Raw genomic sequence first — 17,460 nt, 5'->3', positions numbered from 1 at the left:
ATTCCTAAATATAAAGTTTTATTACAAGTATCACATAAACCTAATATGATCAAATTAAAAATTAGGTCAAGGTTAGATAAACAAAGCCAGAAATACATGTACACCTTACAATTCTTCCATAAACCAAATATAGTTGATCTTTTGCTAGTAGTATACAAGAAACAGACCAAATCATTAAAATTCTATATTGACCAAAGAACCATGAAAATTAGGTAAAGGTCAGATGATCCCTGTCAGACAGACATGTACACCTTACAATCATTCCATGGATCAAATATAGTTGACCTATTGCATATAGTATTTGTGAAAAAAACTAAACAAGGAAAACATCATAATGACCAATGAACCATGAAAATGAGGTCAAGGTCAGATGACACCTAGCAGTTAGACATGTACACCTTACAATCATTCCATGCACCAAATGCTTATTTCTGAGATATAGACTTGACCAAAAAACTTAACCTTGTCCAATAATCTGTGAAATGAGGTCAAGGTCAATTGAAAACTGTCCGACAGGCATGAGGACAGGCAAAAACCTATAAAAATCAATATTACAGGGGCAATAACTCCAAAACTGGAAAATCTGAGTAAAAAGATTGTGTCATGCTGATCTTATTATTGTTTGTAAACACTTTTAACCTATAGCTAGCTCCTTTTTTTTTTTAAATAACAGGCAAAAGGGGAAAAAGTATCTTTCAGGGGCAATAACTCAAAAACACAGGTTGACATATTTTTTTCAACATTTTCAGAGTGATAAAATCTTGTCAACTGATCATTTTTGTAATTAACACTTCTAACCTAGCTCCTACTTGTTTATCAATAACAGCAAAACACTTCAAACAATGATTTTTCAGGGACAATAACTCTATAAAACAAGGTGACAGATTTTTCTCCAAGTTATAACTTTAAAAAACAAATTCTCGTCTGTTCTAGCAAACTTTCACAAAATTTAATTGTTAACTTTAAAAATTAAGATCATGGATGATGGTTAATTGCGTTTTTGCGGTTATCAGATATACCGCACGTTGCTATCCTTAACATGAAGAAAATTACCCAATAAGGCCCAAAAATATATAGGTGGTGCTCCTGTCATTGGAGGGAACACAACACAGTTTTGTACACAAATATAGCGACACGAAACACGATCGGAAATCCATTTCAATAGATCTAAACATTTAGATACAAACCTGAAAATATCATGCGCCACACTGGCACTGACATTTTCCACTCTATGCGCCATTTCTCGTCAAAATGCGCCATTTTTGCATGGCGCACAGCCTTCCCGATTACAACACAAAATAGGTTGTCCGATTGGTTTGAAATTTTTGTTGCAGATAAATCTTTACATGCTTATCATTTTTATTTAGGTCACTTTTTGGTCCGGTGTTTCAAGAGAAGATCTCTGAAAAAGTTTACACTGGAAGAAAGACAGACGACCAACGCAAAGGGATGGCCAAAGCTCACATGGCCTTTTAGGCCAGCTGAGCTAAAAACTAAACTCAATAGCTTGTATATCTGATTACTTACCTAAATGAGGTATTCTACAAACAGGGTGTGCTTTTTTCCTTCAAACACAAGAACATCAATTGCACCTCCGCAGACCTAAAAATTTCAAAAGTTTTATTTACCAGCATTAAGACAATATTGAATTCATTAATTTCAAGCCTCTCTAAACTGTCAACAAATAAGCAAGGACATGATGGCAATCACATTAAACAATTGATCTGTTTACAATCTGATTATGTGCCTGTCGAGGAACCTGCAGTGTAGTAGTTGTTGTTGGTAGATGCATCCCCTGTCCATATCGAGGAACCTGTAGTGTAGTGGTTGTTGTTGGTAGCTGTATCCCCTGTCCATATCGAGGAACCTGTACTGTAGAGTTGTTGTTGGTAGCTATATCCCCTGTCCATATCGAGGAACCTATAGTGTAGTGGTTGTTGTTGGTAGCTATATCCCCTGTCCATATCGAGGAACCTGCAGTGTAGTGGTTGTTGTTGGTAGCTATATCCCCTGTCCATATCGAGGAACCTGTAGTGTAGTGGTTGTTGTTGGTAGCTGTATCCCCTGTCCATATCGAGGAACCTGTAGTGTAGTGGTTGTTGTTGGTAGATGTATCCCCTGTCCATATCGAGGAACCTGTAGTGTAGTGGTTATTGTTGGTAGCTGTATCCCTGTCCATATCAAGGAACCTGTAGTGTAGTGGTTGTTGTTGGTAGCTATATCCCCTGTCCATATCGAGGAACCTGCAGTGTAGTGGTTGTTGTTGGTAGCTATATCCCCTGTCCATATCGAGGAACCTGTAGTGTAGTGGTTGTTGTTGGTAGCTGTATCCCCTGTCCATATCGAGGAAACTGTAGTGTAGTAGTTATTGTTGGTAGCTGTATCCCTGTCCATATCGAGGAACCTATAGTGTAGTGGTTGTTGTTGGTCGCTGTATCCCCTGTCCATATCGAGGAACCTGTAGTGTAGTGGTTGTTGTTGGTAGCTGTATCCCCTGTCCATATCGAGGAACCTGTAGTGTAGTGGTTGTTGTTGGTAGCTGTATCCCCTGTCCATATCGAAGAACCTGTACTGTAGTGGTTGTTTTTGGTAGATGTATTCCCCCCTCTTCATTGTTGTAATAGGCTGTTGATTTTCTCTTTTGAATTGTTCCACATTTTATCATATCAGTGCTTTATATAGATTTTTATATTATTATATGGTATTGGTTTTGAGCAATTTTGAAGGCTGTTGGGAGACTTGTTGTTGTTTATATATTTGTATTTAGGACTGGGGATAACTGTTTTACCATCATTCATACGATAACTCTTTAACTAAAGAACATTTGTGAGCACGCTCACATACCCCACGCCCCCACATTGACACTGGGCAAACAAAATCTCACCCAGTTTCTAAGTTCAAAGACTAATAACTCCTTCAAAAGTCAACTGATAAAAATTTCTATAGGATATGCACATCTACATATTTTGTCCTAATTATCTACAAAGTTTCATGAAATTCTGTTGTGTGGTTTCAGAGGAGTTGCTATGACAAGAACAGGACTGAGGGCCGGATGGACTGACTGACTAACAGACTGACGGATGAGTAAAAAACAGTATACCCTACGGACCTTTGTCTCATAGGGTATAATTATTATATAATAAAATGATATAAAACCAAAAATAGATGTTCTTGCTGAAAAAATAAATGTTTCTATTTTCAGATTGAGATAATTATTACAAATTTGTCTTTCCTTCACAAGACAATTTAGATAACATGTTATATTGTCTATTGTTGAAGACTATTTGGCATGTTTTTTTTCATTGGTTACTGTTTTATTGACATATATGGAACCATTTTGACATGATTCATTGATTGGTTACTGTCTCATTGACATATGGGACCATTTTGACATGTTTCTTTGATCGGTTACTTTTTCATTGACATATATATAGGACCATTTTGACATGGTTCATTGATTGGTTACTGTCTCAATGATATAGGGGACCATTTTGACATGTTTCTTTGATTGGTTACTGTCTCATTGACATATGGGACCATTTTGACATGTTTCCTTGATTGGTTACTGTCTCATTGATATATATGGGACCATTTTGACATGTTTCATTGATTGGTTACTGTCTCAATGAAATAGGGGACCATTTTGACATGTTTCATTGATTGGTTACTGTCTTTTTGACATATGGGACCATTTTGGCATGTTTCTTTGATTGGTTACTGTCTCATTGACATATGGGACCATTTTGACATGATTCATTGATAAGTTACTGTCTCATTGACATATGGGACCATTTTGACATGTTTCTTTGATCGGTTACTTTCTCATTGAGACTTATAATATAGGACCATTTTGACATGGTTCATTGATTGGTTACTGTCCCAATGATATAGGGGACCATTTTGACATGTTTCTTTGATCGGTTACTTTCTCATTGACATATATATAGGACCATTTTGGCATGTTTCTTTGATTGGTTACTGTCTCATTAATATATATGGAACCATTATGACAAGTTTCATTGATTGGTTACTGTCTTTTTGACATATGGGACCATTTTGACATGTTTCATTGACTGGTTACTGTCTCATTGACATATGGGACCATTTTGACATGTTACATTGATCGGTTACTGTCTTTTTGACATATGGGACCATTTTGACATGTTTCATTGATTGGTTACTGTCTCATTCACTTATGGGACCATTTTGGCCTTTTGTCATTGATTGGTTACTGTTGCATTGACATATGGGACAATTTTGACATGTTTCATTGATTGGTTACTGTTGCATTGACATATGAGACCATTTTGACATGTTTCATTGATTGGTTACTGTTGCATTGACATATGGGACCATTTTGACATGTTTCCTTGATTGGTTACTGTCTCATTCACTTATGGGACCATTTTGACATGTTTCATTGATTGGTTACTGTATCATTGACATATGGGACCATTTTGACATGTTTCTTTGATTGGTTACTGTCTAATTCACTTATGGGACCATTTTGACATGTTTCATTGATTGGTTACTGTTGCATTGACATATGGTACCATTTTAACATGTTTCATTGATTGGTTACTGTATCATTGACATATGGGACCATTTTCACATGTTTCATTGATTGGTTACTGTTTCATTGACATATAGAACCATTTTGAAATGTTTCATTGATTGGTTACTGTCTCATTCACTTATGGGACCATTCTGACATGTTTCATTGATTGGTTACTGTTGCATTGACATATGGGACCATTTTGACATGTTTCATTGATTGGTTACTGTATCATTGACATATGGGACCATTTTCACATGTTTCATTGATTGGTTACTGTTTCATTGATTGGTTACTGTTTCATTGACATATAGAACCATTTTGAAATGTTTCATTGATTGGTTACTGCCTCATTGACATATGGGACCACTTTGACATGTTTCATTGATTGATTACTGTCTCATTGACATATGGGACCATTTTGGCATGTTTTTTTGATTGGTTACTGTCTCATTGACATTTGGGACCATTTTGACATGTTTCTTTGATTGGTTACTGTCTCATTGATATATATGGGACCATTTTGACATGTTTCATTGATTGGTTACTGTCTCATTGACATATGGGACCATTTTGACATGTTTCTTTGATTTGTTACTGTCTTATTGACATATGGGACCATTTTGACATGTTTCATTGATTAGTTACTGTCTTTTTGACATATGGGACCATTTTGACATGTTTCATTGATTGGTTACTGTCTCATTCACTTACGGGACCATTTTGACATGTTTCATTGATTGGTTACTGTTGCATTGACATATGGGACAATTTTGACATGTTTCATTGATTGGTTACTGTTGCATTGACATATATGAACATTTTGATATGTTTCATTGATTGGTTACTGTTGCATTGACATATGGGACCATTTTGACATGTTTCTTTAATTGGTTACTGTCTCATTCACTTATGGGACCATTTTGACATGTTTCATTGATTGGTTACTGTTGCATTGACATATGGGACCATTTTGACATGTTTCTTTGATTGGTTACATAGTAAATAGTCCTGCATATAGTTCACATATATATATTAATGTACACTTACCTTAAATAGCAACTAGACTGCATAAGGTTCACATTGACTGGACAATTATCTAATTGACTGCATAAGGTTCACATTGACTGGACAATTATCTAATTATCTGGACAAGGATCAAATATATACAAACAATAGATGTTCAATCTGGAAATATAAATGTTTCATTTTAATTAGAAAAAAAATGTTTAATGTCACTTTCAACACAATTGGGCTGTTTTTATTAGTGTAGGGAATCGGAGTGCCAGGAGAGAGACCACAAACCTTCAGTGGAAAAACAGTAGAAAAACTGACACTCCTAGTCAATTAAGATTGGAGTCCAGTGCTCCAGCCCCATGTAGGAATTGAACTCCCAACCTCAGTGTTGACCGGCTAGTGATACAGTAGGTCGAGTGCTCCAGCCCCATGTAGGAATTGAACTCCCAACCTCAGCATGCTCAGTGTTGACAGGCTAGTGATACAGTAGGTCGACTACTTAGACCGCTCGGTAACCAAGGCCGCAAAATTTGATCAAGAAGGCCATCGTTTGTTGAATACCATTTTGACCTGTCCCGTTGATTAGTTGCTGTCTGTTTGACATAGACCTCCTAGGGTTCTGCCTAAGGACTTTTCAAGAAAAGTCGAAGGAATTTATTGGTGAATATCATTTTGACCTGTCTCATTGATTGGTTTCTGTCTGTTTGACATAGACCTCCTAGGGTTCTGCCTAAGGACTTTTGAAGGAGAGTCCAGGGAATTTATTGGTGAATACCATTTTGACCTGTCTCATTGATTGGTTTCTGTCTGTTTGACATAGACCTCCTAGGGTTCTGCCTCAGGACTTTTGAAGGAGAGTCAAGGGAATGTATTGGCGAATACCATTTTGACCTGTCTCGTTGATTGGTTGCTGACTGTTTTACATAGACCTCCTAGGGTTCTGACTTAGGACTTTTAAAGGCGAGTCCAGGGAATTGTCATTAATGACCATGGTGAGTTCCAGCAGTGAGAAGAAATCTTATTGCTACATATTTATTGTTTAAGTCTTCATGATAAAAAAGATCACGGAAATGACATCAAATTTAGATAATTTTTAAATATTAAAATTTGCTATAAAATGGTGATACATGTGTGTTCGAATTCGCTTAGTTGGTCTACAAAATGTTACAATCCTTATGCATCTTTAGGCTCAGCAGTTTTGAAAAGACGAGTCAGATAGATTTTCATGAGTTCATGACTAATTGACTGCCTTATTGAAAACCATGTCTCCCATGATCTAAATTCATATAGCTGATTTCTTAGTTAACAACTCCATTTTTATATACAATTTATATTGTAATGATTGCAATGTTTGGGTATCTTTTGATAGTCTTCATATAAAGAATGAAAAAAAAAAGAACAGCTAAAACATGTGGAAGGTTGGCACTATTGGAATCAATTGTTGTTTAATGTAATTTCGTTTCTTTAGTTAAGAATTCAATTTAGATCAATGGAAGAGATCTGCATCTTCTAAATCTAAACATTCAATTAAAGTTGATAATTAATTATCTAAAATTCAACTAGTTGAATTCTGTCATTTTACAACAACTACAATTATTTTTGAAATCTTAATAGTGACTGAACTGCCCGCTAGGGTCATTTTCCATTTTTTGTGACAGTACTCTTAAGATTTTTAATTTTTTTCTTAAAAAAGTTAGGACTGAAAAATCTATTCAGTTTTAAATCTCAATTGATAAAGTTCCCAGTTGCAACTCTCATCACAGGGATACAGGTACTAATAAAAATAACAATATGATTGTGTGAAGCTTGTTTCCAAATCCTACATTTTGAAATATTTGTAAAATTTCATGAATAAATAGGTTTAAACTACAAAATGCAACATTTGTAATTTTTTTTGAAACTATTACAATGATTATGTTGGTACACAAAATTTAGTTTTAATGAGAGACTACTTATCATAAACTAAATATCTTATTTTAAGTGTTTATTTTAGTGGATAATAAGCTCATAAATTGAGGTGCTCCTGAATTGGAGGAAGATTCTCAAAACAGAGCTTTACAGAAAACTAGAGGCTCTAAAGAGCCTGTGTCGCTCACCTTGGTCTATGTGAATATTAAACAAAGGAAGCAGATGGATTCATGCCAAATTGTGTTTTGGTGATGGTGATATGTTTGTACATCTTACTTTACTGAACATTCTTGCTGCTTACAATTATCACTATCTATAATGAACTTGGCCCAGTAGTTTCTGTGGAAAATGTAACCAGGAGTAAAAATTTACAAATTTTATGAAAATTGACTATATTAAAGGACAATAACTCCTTAGGGGGCTCAGTTGACCATTTTTGTCATGTTGACTTATTTGTAAATCTTACTTTGCTGAACATTTTTGCTGTTTACAGTTTAACTCTATCTATAATATTAATATTCAAGATAATAACCAAAAACAGCAAAATTTTCTTAAAATTACCAATTCAGGGACAGCAACCCAACAACAGGTTCTCTGATTCATCTGAAAATTTCAGGGCAGATAGAACTTGACCTGATGAACAATTTATCCCGTGTCAGATTTGCTCTAAATGCTTTGGTTTTTGAGTTATAAGCCAAAATCTGCGTTTTACCCATATGTTCTATTTTTAACCATGGCGGCCATCTTGTTTGGTTTGGCGGGTCACGCCACACATTTTTTAAACTAGATACCCAACTGATGATTGTGGCCAAGTTTGGTTTCATTTGGCCCAGTAGTTTCAGAGGAGAAGATTTTTCTAAAAGTTAACGACGTCGGACGCCTTCGGGCCAGGTGAGCTAAAAATGGATAGATCATTTCTCTCTCCGATCTCATGTAGCCTCTCAGACTTCCTGTTTACTTTGAAAGTTGTTGACCTACAAATTAAAGTATTGCATGTTGACGTTTGAATCATCTACAGCAAACATCATTATGTTTAAATTTAACAAATACTATTTTTTAATAAGTGCACAATCTTTGAGAATGATTTAAACAACCAGTGAAGGATATCCCTGCTTATGCGTAGTGTGGCATTCCAACAATGACGTCACTATAAAATATAATGTAGGTTGGATATATTTAGAATATCTCGTCATACTGATTATTCCGGATTGTAAAAGAAACGTAAATAGTGTAAAGGAGAGCTCAATATATACAATAATTTCGATAGAAACAGAAGGGAAATGTGTAAAAAAATGTTTAAAGTCAATTTATTCATTTGTGTCTCCCCATCTCATCATTCTCAGTAAGCTTTGTTGGGGGGTTTTCCACACTATAAAAAGCCGTCTTCCCCAAAAAGCACTGATGTAAATGAACCAGCTAGTTCTTGCTTATCTCCCCTTTTAGAGAGTTAACATGTACATGATGTACATGTACATTGTAGTTCATTAGATAAACTGGGGTATTTACCACCCAACCTTGTTATACATACCAGTATCTTTTATATTACAAAAAAATGTGCTTCACCGAGTGCAGCTGGATACGACAGCAGAGGTCCATTTTTACCCTGAACAGTTGGGGCAAAAATGTTCACACAATATTCAAGCTTGAAACAGGTCTAAATTTGGATTGTAATAAAATATTTCACACATTATAGGTTTCTGACATCGAATAAATGTAGTCAAAGAAATTGGTTATATGATTTGAATTTATATTCAATTTAAGATTTCTTGCTGTTGTGCAATACTTATTAAATCTAATTTCAGACTATATATACAACATGTACAAAGTATAAGTATAAGCAAAATAAATTGTAATTAAAAACCCTCATTTCTTTTTTTGGAAAATTAATAATTTCTTAAATCTTGAGGGAAAAAAATTGAACCCCCCCCCCCCTTTTTCCAAAAAATAAAAATATTTGAAGAAATTTTTCTTTTTGTAAAATGTGGTACAAGAGACAGCCATACATTTAAACAAAAGTTATTGTCTGAAAACTAGAAAAATCCTTACTTAGGCCCCTAATACCTGAACGGTTTGGGCAATTACCACCAAAATGAATCCACACCTTCTACTTGTGGTATAAAACCTTGTGGTACAATTTCAGAGCAATCAATATACATATACACAAGTTATTGTCCTGAAACTAGACAAATGCTTGTTTTGGTCCCCTTTTTGGTCCCTAATTCTTAACGGTTGGGACCATCACCCCCAAAAACAATTCCAACCTTGCTTTTGTGGTATTGAACCTTTTGATTAAATTTCATAGTGATCCATACACTTAAACTTTTAGCTATTGTCTTGAAACCAAATGTCTTTGGATGCTGACGTGATAGCAATATATGAACGCAAATATTGTGTGGTCGTTAAAAAACTCAGCTATTTTCTTGAAAAGTTTATTTCCTTAACCTACTATTTATAATTAATTATTATAAATATTAAAAATCACTTAAATACAAGTATGTATAATTAAAACATTAATACATCTAGTACTTTATTACCTGACTTGAGCACATGTTTCTTCATAGTTAATTTGTTGAAATACTTTAAATTTCCTGTCGCTTTAAAACAAAATTCTTGTCATTAAATTAGTCTTCTTGTGGTTATTTATTAAAAAAACAAGAGTGCATCTAAATTTATCAATGATCCGTCGGGAGTGTGGAATTGCTATGTCCGACTCGTACATTTGAACAACCGGACAAGTAAATTTTTTGAACTAGGTTGCCCATGGACAAGAAAAAATTACACTGGACAAAATTCAATTTAATAAAAAATATAGAAATATTTTCACAACTTATCGGGGTGTACCACTTCTACTTTGGCCTTAACTTTATGTAAAAGAAACTAATGACATCAATGATATTTTCTATTGCAACCTTAAACTGTAGATTTAAAGTAATCAAATATACAGAAAGCTCTGTTAATTTCTTAATGTGCCCATCGCATGACATGGCCTGTGATTTTATTATTTTTTATTGATTTAGGTCCTTCATATTTGTTTTTAGTAAATTGTATTGTTACTAATTAAGCCGTTAGATTTTTTGTTAGAATTGTTCACCATTTTGCATATCAGGACTTTTTATAGCTTACTATATGGTATGAGTTTTTCTTATTGTTGACGACTGTATGGTGACCTATAACTGTTTATATATCTTCCTCTTTTGAACTCTTTTGGATAGCACTGGTTCATTCGCAAAAAAATACCAAATCTCTTATTTAATTTCTCAAGAACTGTAAAGGTTGGGCTACCCAAATTTGTACGTGATCTGATTTTTGTGGTAATAAGCATTGCGTATAGGTTTCAACACATTTAGTTGAGGCAAACTTAAGTTAGAGAACAGAAACAAAAATTCAGCAATTTTTCAATTTCTAAAGGGGCATAACCCTAGAATGGTACAAATTAGGCCACCAATATCCAAATCGAATCTGTGTTTTGTAGTAATAAGCATTGTGTATAAGTTTCATAACATCTGGTTGGGACAAACTAAAGTTAGAGAATGAAAACGAAAAATTCCAGCATTTTTTTCATTTGTAAATGGGCATAACTCTAGAATGGTGAAAGTGACGCCTCTAAAATTCAAATTTGATCTGTGTTTAGTGGTTATAAGCATTGTGTATAAGTTTTATAACATTTGGTTGAGGCAAACTAAAGTTAGAGAATGGAAACCAATTTTGGGACGTATGGATGTATGTACGTACAGACGGACAAGGATAAAACTAATTGCCCCCTCTGCTATTGCCGAGGCATAACAAGGGCAATATATAGACAGGAATAAAAAGTTACATGTAATACACACTAGTTTTATAGACGTACTTGATTACTTTACCGCAAGACATTTTTAATAGTCTCTTCTGTGAAATTCATCATTGAGGCAATTTTTGGTTTTCAGCCATTCATTTGATATATATGCATTGCCTCTGTGTTGAGTTGACACATTCAGAGCTCCAGATAAGATGACATGACTAACGCTTATTGGATAAAGACAGAGAAGATCGCAATGTTTTCATCACCACATGGTAATGGAAAATTTCAACAGGGACCCTTTCAATGCTCTATTTTTAGAACAAAAGGACATTTCCAATTTTCAATATAACAAAAATAGATTTACGCGAGAACTATGTTATAGATAAGGGCAAATAACGCATACGATAGCGACTAAAAGCGTTAAAAACTCATGGTTGTGACAAATTATTGGGTTTTTCCTTTGAATGAATTGGGTTTAAGAACGCTGCAATGGGCAATAGCATTGGGTTTTCAATTATTTTTATTGCGTGATCACGTAAATACGCAGCTTATCTGGATCGAGCTCTGCACATTGTTAGTTATAGGTCAATCTTAAAGAAGAGGCTCTCAAGAGGCTCTCAAGAGGCTCTCAAGAGCCTGAATCGCTCACCTTAATTTTTTTGGTTAAATCTCTCATCAATGATTGTTTTGGCTTTTCAATTTATTTAAATGTTCTTTGAATCATCCTATTTTCTTCAAAAGCAAAAAAAAATCGTTTTCTCCAATGTTCTATTTTAGCCATAGTAGCTATGTTTCTTGACATACAAGGAAATGAAATATAAAATTTATACTAGATACTCTGAAACTCATTTAGCCTAAGTTTGGCTGAAATTGATACAGCAGTTTCTAAGGACATTTTTTTTTAAAAGTATGTCAGGCCAAAAAAAAATATATGTCTGTTTCCTGTTTCCGACCGACCCTGACTCAAACCACCCGACCCTAGATCTTTTTATTCAAATCCGGAAAAAAATCGGTTCCAGTCCTGAAAAAATCGGTTCTGGTCCGATCCAGATCCGTATTTTACTATGCCCAAACAAAGAATGGCTGCTCCCAGCACAAATGTGCCACAATAAACGAGTTTAAAAACGTCAGCACTTGGAGGATTATTCAATTAAAGCTTCTTTAAAGGGATTAAAGAAATCCCGACCTACCGACCCTGTTTTTTTGGCCTTGGAAGCAGGAAACAGACATATATTTTTTTTTGGCCTCAACATGATGAACAAATTGTCAAAGAGTCTTTAAAGGGCAATAACTCCTTAAGGGGTCAATTGACAATTTTGGTCAAATTGACTTATTTGTAGATCTTACTTTGCTTAATATTTTTGCTTTTAACCAGGGGTGTGGAAATATTTGTTGTGAGCACTTGTCCCTGGGCAAGTAAAACTGTAAATTTTACTTGTCCGTAAAAAAGTTACTTGCCCTGATGGTCCCAATAAATATTGAAGTATTTCATCGTTAGCTAATATATGATTCTTAGCACTTTTATGTATCACAAACAAATGAAATCCATTTGTTTATATTGTGTATAAACTTTAGGAAAGTAGGAAATGGGTTAACATCAATGGGACAGAAACCTAACAGGAAACCATCCAATGAGATAACATGCAGAGGACGATTTTACAGCAGTTTTTGTGTAAAAATTGTAACAAATTATTTATTTTACGAATTTCCATACAGAATCTAATATACACGATGTCTGAAATTCTAGCTTCCAAATCTTTTTCAAAATACTGCGTTTTAGGTTTTCTACTCGACTCCTAACTCTTTTTGTCTTGCTTGACCGGTGTCTTCAATATTTATCAATCTGACTGTCGATACAAAAACTAAAGAAATGATACTTCCGGTGAGTAATGGATAAAACCTAATCGACGATCCCGGGTCAATGGACAAAGTCAATGCAATGTTACGCGACTCGGGTTCGCATACCTATTTTTGTTTATCAATTTCGTTATCGATCTATTTCGGTATTATGTAATATTTATCGTCATGGACATTGATGTTTTTACTCGCTGACTATTGGTTTCTTTACATAAATTAAACATCTCTATACGTTTTGGAATTAATTCTGTATTTTTGTTGGATTTGAACGTCTGGTATATTTTTTTTACTTGTCCACGGGCAACCGAGACAAAAATAATAGACCACTTTCAAGTTCATCCTTCACCGGAAAAAACTCGTCAATTATACGCGCCTTTATCATCGTCATTTGTGCGTTTAGGGGCGTTGTCACTTCCCTTCCCATGTTGAGCGAGTGGTTGGAAAACTATAATTCTATATTGTACGAATTATTCGGCAAATTGAATTCTCAAAATTGACAATCAACACTGCTGTCATTAGGGAATTTTCAGTAAGTACCTACAGAGCAACCATTATTTCTAGTTTATTCTGATCAAAGACGATCACTAAGACGCTTGATGAACTTAAATAGTGCAGGGATACAGGCAAGCCCCTCTATCTGGTAAATGACGTCATAAAGGCGTGTATAATTGACGAGTTTTTGCCGGTGACGGATGAACTCGAAAGTGGTCTATTACTTGTCCGGTTGTTCAAATGTACGAGTCGGGCATAGCATTTCCACACCCATGTTTTAACAGTTTATCTGTTTCTATAATAATATTCAAGATAATAACCAAAAACTGCAAAATTTCTTTAAAATCATCAATTCAGGGGCATTATACCTGAAAAACCAGTTACCCAATTCGGCTGAAAATTTCAGGACAGGTAGACCTTGACCTAATAAATACTTTAAATTCTTGTCTTATTTGCTCTAAATGCTGGAGTTTTTGAGATATAAGCGAAAAACTGCATTTTACCCTGTGTTCTATTTTTAGCCAGGACAGCCATGTTTTTTGACGAAATAAAAAATAAAGCACAAACTTTATTTTATACACCCTACTGATCATTCAGTTGAAGTTTAGTTGAACTTGGTTGAGTAGTTTTAGAGGAGAAGATTTTTTAAAGTTGGCAAATATGATGAACAAATTGTGAAAAATTGTCATTAAAGGACAATAACCCCTTAAGGGATCAATTGACAATTTTGGTCATATTTACTTTTTGGTAGATCTTACTTTGCTGATCATTTTTGCTGTTTACAGTTTATCTTTATCTATAATAATATTCAAGATAATGACCCAAAACTGCAAAATTTCCTTAAAATTACCAATTAAGTGGCAGCAACCCAACAATGGGTTGTTTGATTCATCTGAAAATTGCAGGGCTGATAGATCTTGACCTAATGAAAATTTTTACCCCTTGTCAGATTTGCTCTAAATGCTTTGGTTTTTGAGATATAAGCCAAAAACTGCATTTGACCCCTGTGTTTTATTTTAAGTAACGGCGGCCATGTTTTTTGACGGATCAAAAATCGAAGCGCACACTTTGAGCAGAATAATCTAAGGAACAATAATGCTAAGTTTCATTCAAATCCATTCAGTAGTTTCAGAGGAGAAGATGTTTGAAAAATTGTTAACGACGACAGACGACGACGGACGCCAAGTGATGAGAAAAGCTCCTATGGCCTTTTAGGCCAGGTGAGCTAAAAAGATATGACCCAGACACAAATTGTACAAGATTTTACTATATAGGTATCAAAGGACAAAGTAAAGGTCAAAGTGATCAGACTTTGGGATATGACACGTCCAAAGACTATCATGACTATGATGCCAGGGACCATGCTGTGCGTCGCCAATGTCACAATTTGCGATTTTTTATTTCATCTAGCGACAAAATACGGCTGCTGGCGATATTTCTTGCGCCAACATTTTCCTATGTGATTTTTTTCATTTCTTGACAATATCGATCTTCATTTTAATTAGTAAAATAAATTGTACAAAATTTTACCTGGCGACAAGTGTATGGCTTTGTTTACAACCCCAAGCTAATCAACGGTTACAACAGGTGTCATAATCTTTTAAATTTGTTAGATCAGATGGGTCATTAATGATCATCAACATTAATTAATTCAAATAGAATTGGTTGGTCAGCATTTTGTCTATTTCATTTGAAGAAATGTTCATACGAAAACACAATTTGTAATGTTAACCGTAGTTGTAGGAAGAAAGTGTAACTGACAGGAAGTCGAAAACCATAATCAACTTGTTAAAAAACGTCATTTACTTCATTGTACTTGTTTTTCGTTAAAAAATAGCAAATTCAGACGACATTTGTCTTTGACTGCCCTCAGTTACTGTGTTAGGATATGAAAATAACCAAAACGGGCCGCCATTTTGTTGAGCCCATTTACTTCTTTTTAGAACTGTGTATAATTCTCCAAAGGATGAGCACACCCGAATAAAGAAAGATAATTCAACTTTACTTTTCATTTCATTGAGATACAAATGTACCTATTAAGACATGTCTACATAATTTATTGCTTTAGAATTTATATGTTTATGTCTTTTGAGTTATGAAAAGGGTGAAAGAGGGTCTTAGTAGCAGTATGGGTAGAATGTAGGATGCCTTTTGTCATCTTTTTCTGTATTCTTTATTTTTTATACAAATTTTCACTATTCTGTAAATTTAAACACCTTTTATTTTTTTTCTTCATTCAACATGTTCAATTACCCATTTTTTTCTATTCTTTATATTTGAATTTAAAGACATTTTCTCTATTCTGTAGCATATACATGATATATACAGACCATGAGCTAATTTATATTCTTCTAGACTACATACATGTATGAAATACTGACAAAAGAAAATAAAGTACAAATCATTGTTTAGTTGTATGTATATATATACCCAATATGGCAATAACTGACTTAGTATTACATGTTAAATGATGTACAGTGCAGACTGAGTGCATAAGAAATTAAAATTGAACATTGTTTAAATTTTGGTAGAAGAAATAAAGATTCTAGCTGGTACTAAAGTTTGCTCCAAGCCCAAGGTTTCAAAACTGGCGACAAAATTTAGGAATTGGCGATTTTTCTGGCTCAATATAACTACGTGATAATATGTACACTAGGGTCCACAATTAGAACTACAAAAGTAGGCCTGACCATGCATTGCCATATTGAAATAATTGGTGTAAACACAAAGTTCACACAGGAACATATATATTAGATATACTGTTCCCAGGTTCACATAAGTTAAAAACAGTGTGGAAATTTTTCATGAGACCCGGGTAACTTTTGTTAAATGAATTAATTAGGAATTGAAATTGTCAACATTGTTTTTATTGCACACTTATTGTTTTATCAGAATTATTAATGATCTGTTAACCTTTGACACGTTGTTTTCTTAGCGGTCAAGTGAAGCGCCGGCATTTTGACTGTATATCAGGTTTATTTTAAACACTAATATATTGACAACTTAATAATTTTTCATTAATAATATCTATTTTTTGCATTTAAACTAATTAATTTAATAATTATTCTTTTTTTTCAAATCCACCAATTTTAACAGTATTCTATATATGCTGACTTGTTTCCTTAAATCTCTTGTTTACATTCGCTATCGGGGCAATGAAATCTCAACAGATCGATCAGTTTCCAGTCCTGTTAGTACAAAATGAATAATAGTCCCAGTTCAAACTAAAGAGTACATTACACTGGTGGATCCAAGCAGATATTTTCATAAGGGGGGACCCACTGACTGACCTAAAAGGGGGCCCTCTCCAGTCATGCGTCAGTGATTCTCAATATAATCAACCAAATTTTTCCCACAAAGGGGGGGGGGGGGGGGGGCTGCCCCCCCTGGATCCGCCTATGTCACCATTCAGGGGAGACACTCATATAGATCAGCTGTTTGAAAGAACTACATATCACAGGCACTTGTGTCTTGTTACCTTGGGGGTTTTAATTACTATCCACACTCGTACGAAAGTGGATAGAACCCCCCATTGACAGAAACAAGTGGCAAAGAGCCTGTGCTACATATATGACAACCTGAGATTTGCTCACAGGCACTTGTTTCTATCCATTGGAAGGTCGACTATCCATATAAAAAATAGAAGCTTCCAATGGAAAGAAACAAGTGCCTGTGGATTTGCTGTCCGGCTGTGTGACCAATATTTTCAAAATGCACGTCTTATTTTAACAATATAATAACATACTTCCTTGTGTAGTCACAAAACCTAGAATACGTCTTGTTGCATGTTTGACCAAAACCGTCTGGTATTGTCATTTCTGTCACAATCCGTCAATCGTAACTGGAAAAATAT

The 17,460-nt window shown here is 34.6% G+C and overlaps 2 protein-coding genes across 2 annotated transcripts in view; both read right to left on the bottom strand.

The window, feature by feature from the left end:
* Nucleotides 1-2,341, bottom strand: part of LOC134691517 (uncharacterized) — a 52,515-nt gene extending 50,174 nt beyond the window's left edge. Inside the window, exon 1 of the mRNA XM_063552075.1 lies at nucleotides 1,733-2,341. Coding sequence (XP_063408145.1) covers nucleotides 1,733-2,341 — 609 coding nt within the window. The remainder of the gene's footprint in view (nucleotides 1-1,732) is intronic.
* The window catches only part of LOC134691357 (uncharacterized), a 98,072-nt gene that overhangs the window by 77,406 nt on the left and 3,206 nt on the right, over nucleotides 1-17,460 (bottom strand). The gene's annotated exons all lie outside the window — the stretch shown is intronic.

This window comes from Mytilus trossulus, chromosome 11 (assembly GCF_036588685.1).
Source record: "Mytilus trossulus isolate FHL-02 chromosome 11, PNRI_Mtr1.1.1.hap1, whole genome shotgun sequence".
NCBI classification, from domain to species: Eukaryota; Metazoa; Mollusca; class Bivalvia; order Mytilida; family Mytilidae; genus Mytilus; species Mytilus trossulus.
The sequence above is the reverse complement of the archived record's forward strand: the minus strand, read 5'-3'. Positions and strand labels throughout refer to the sequence as shown.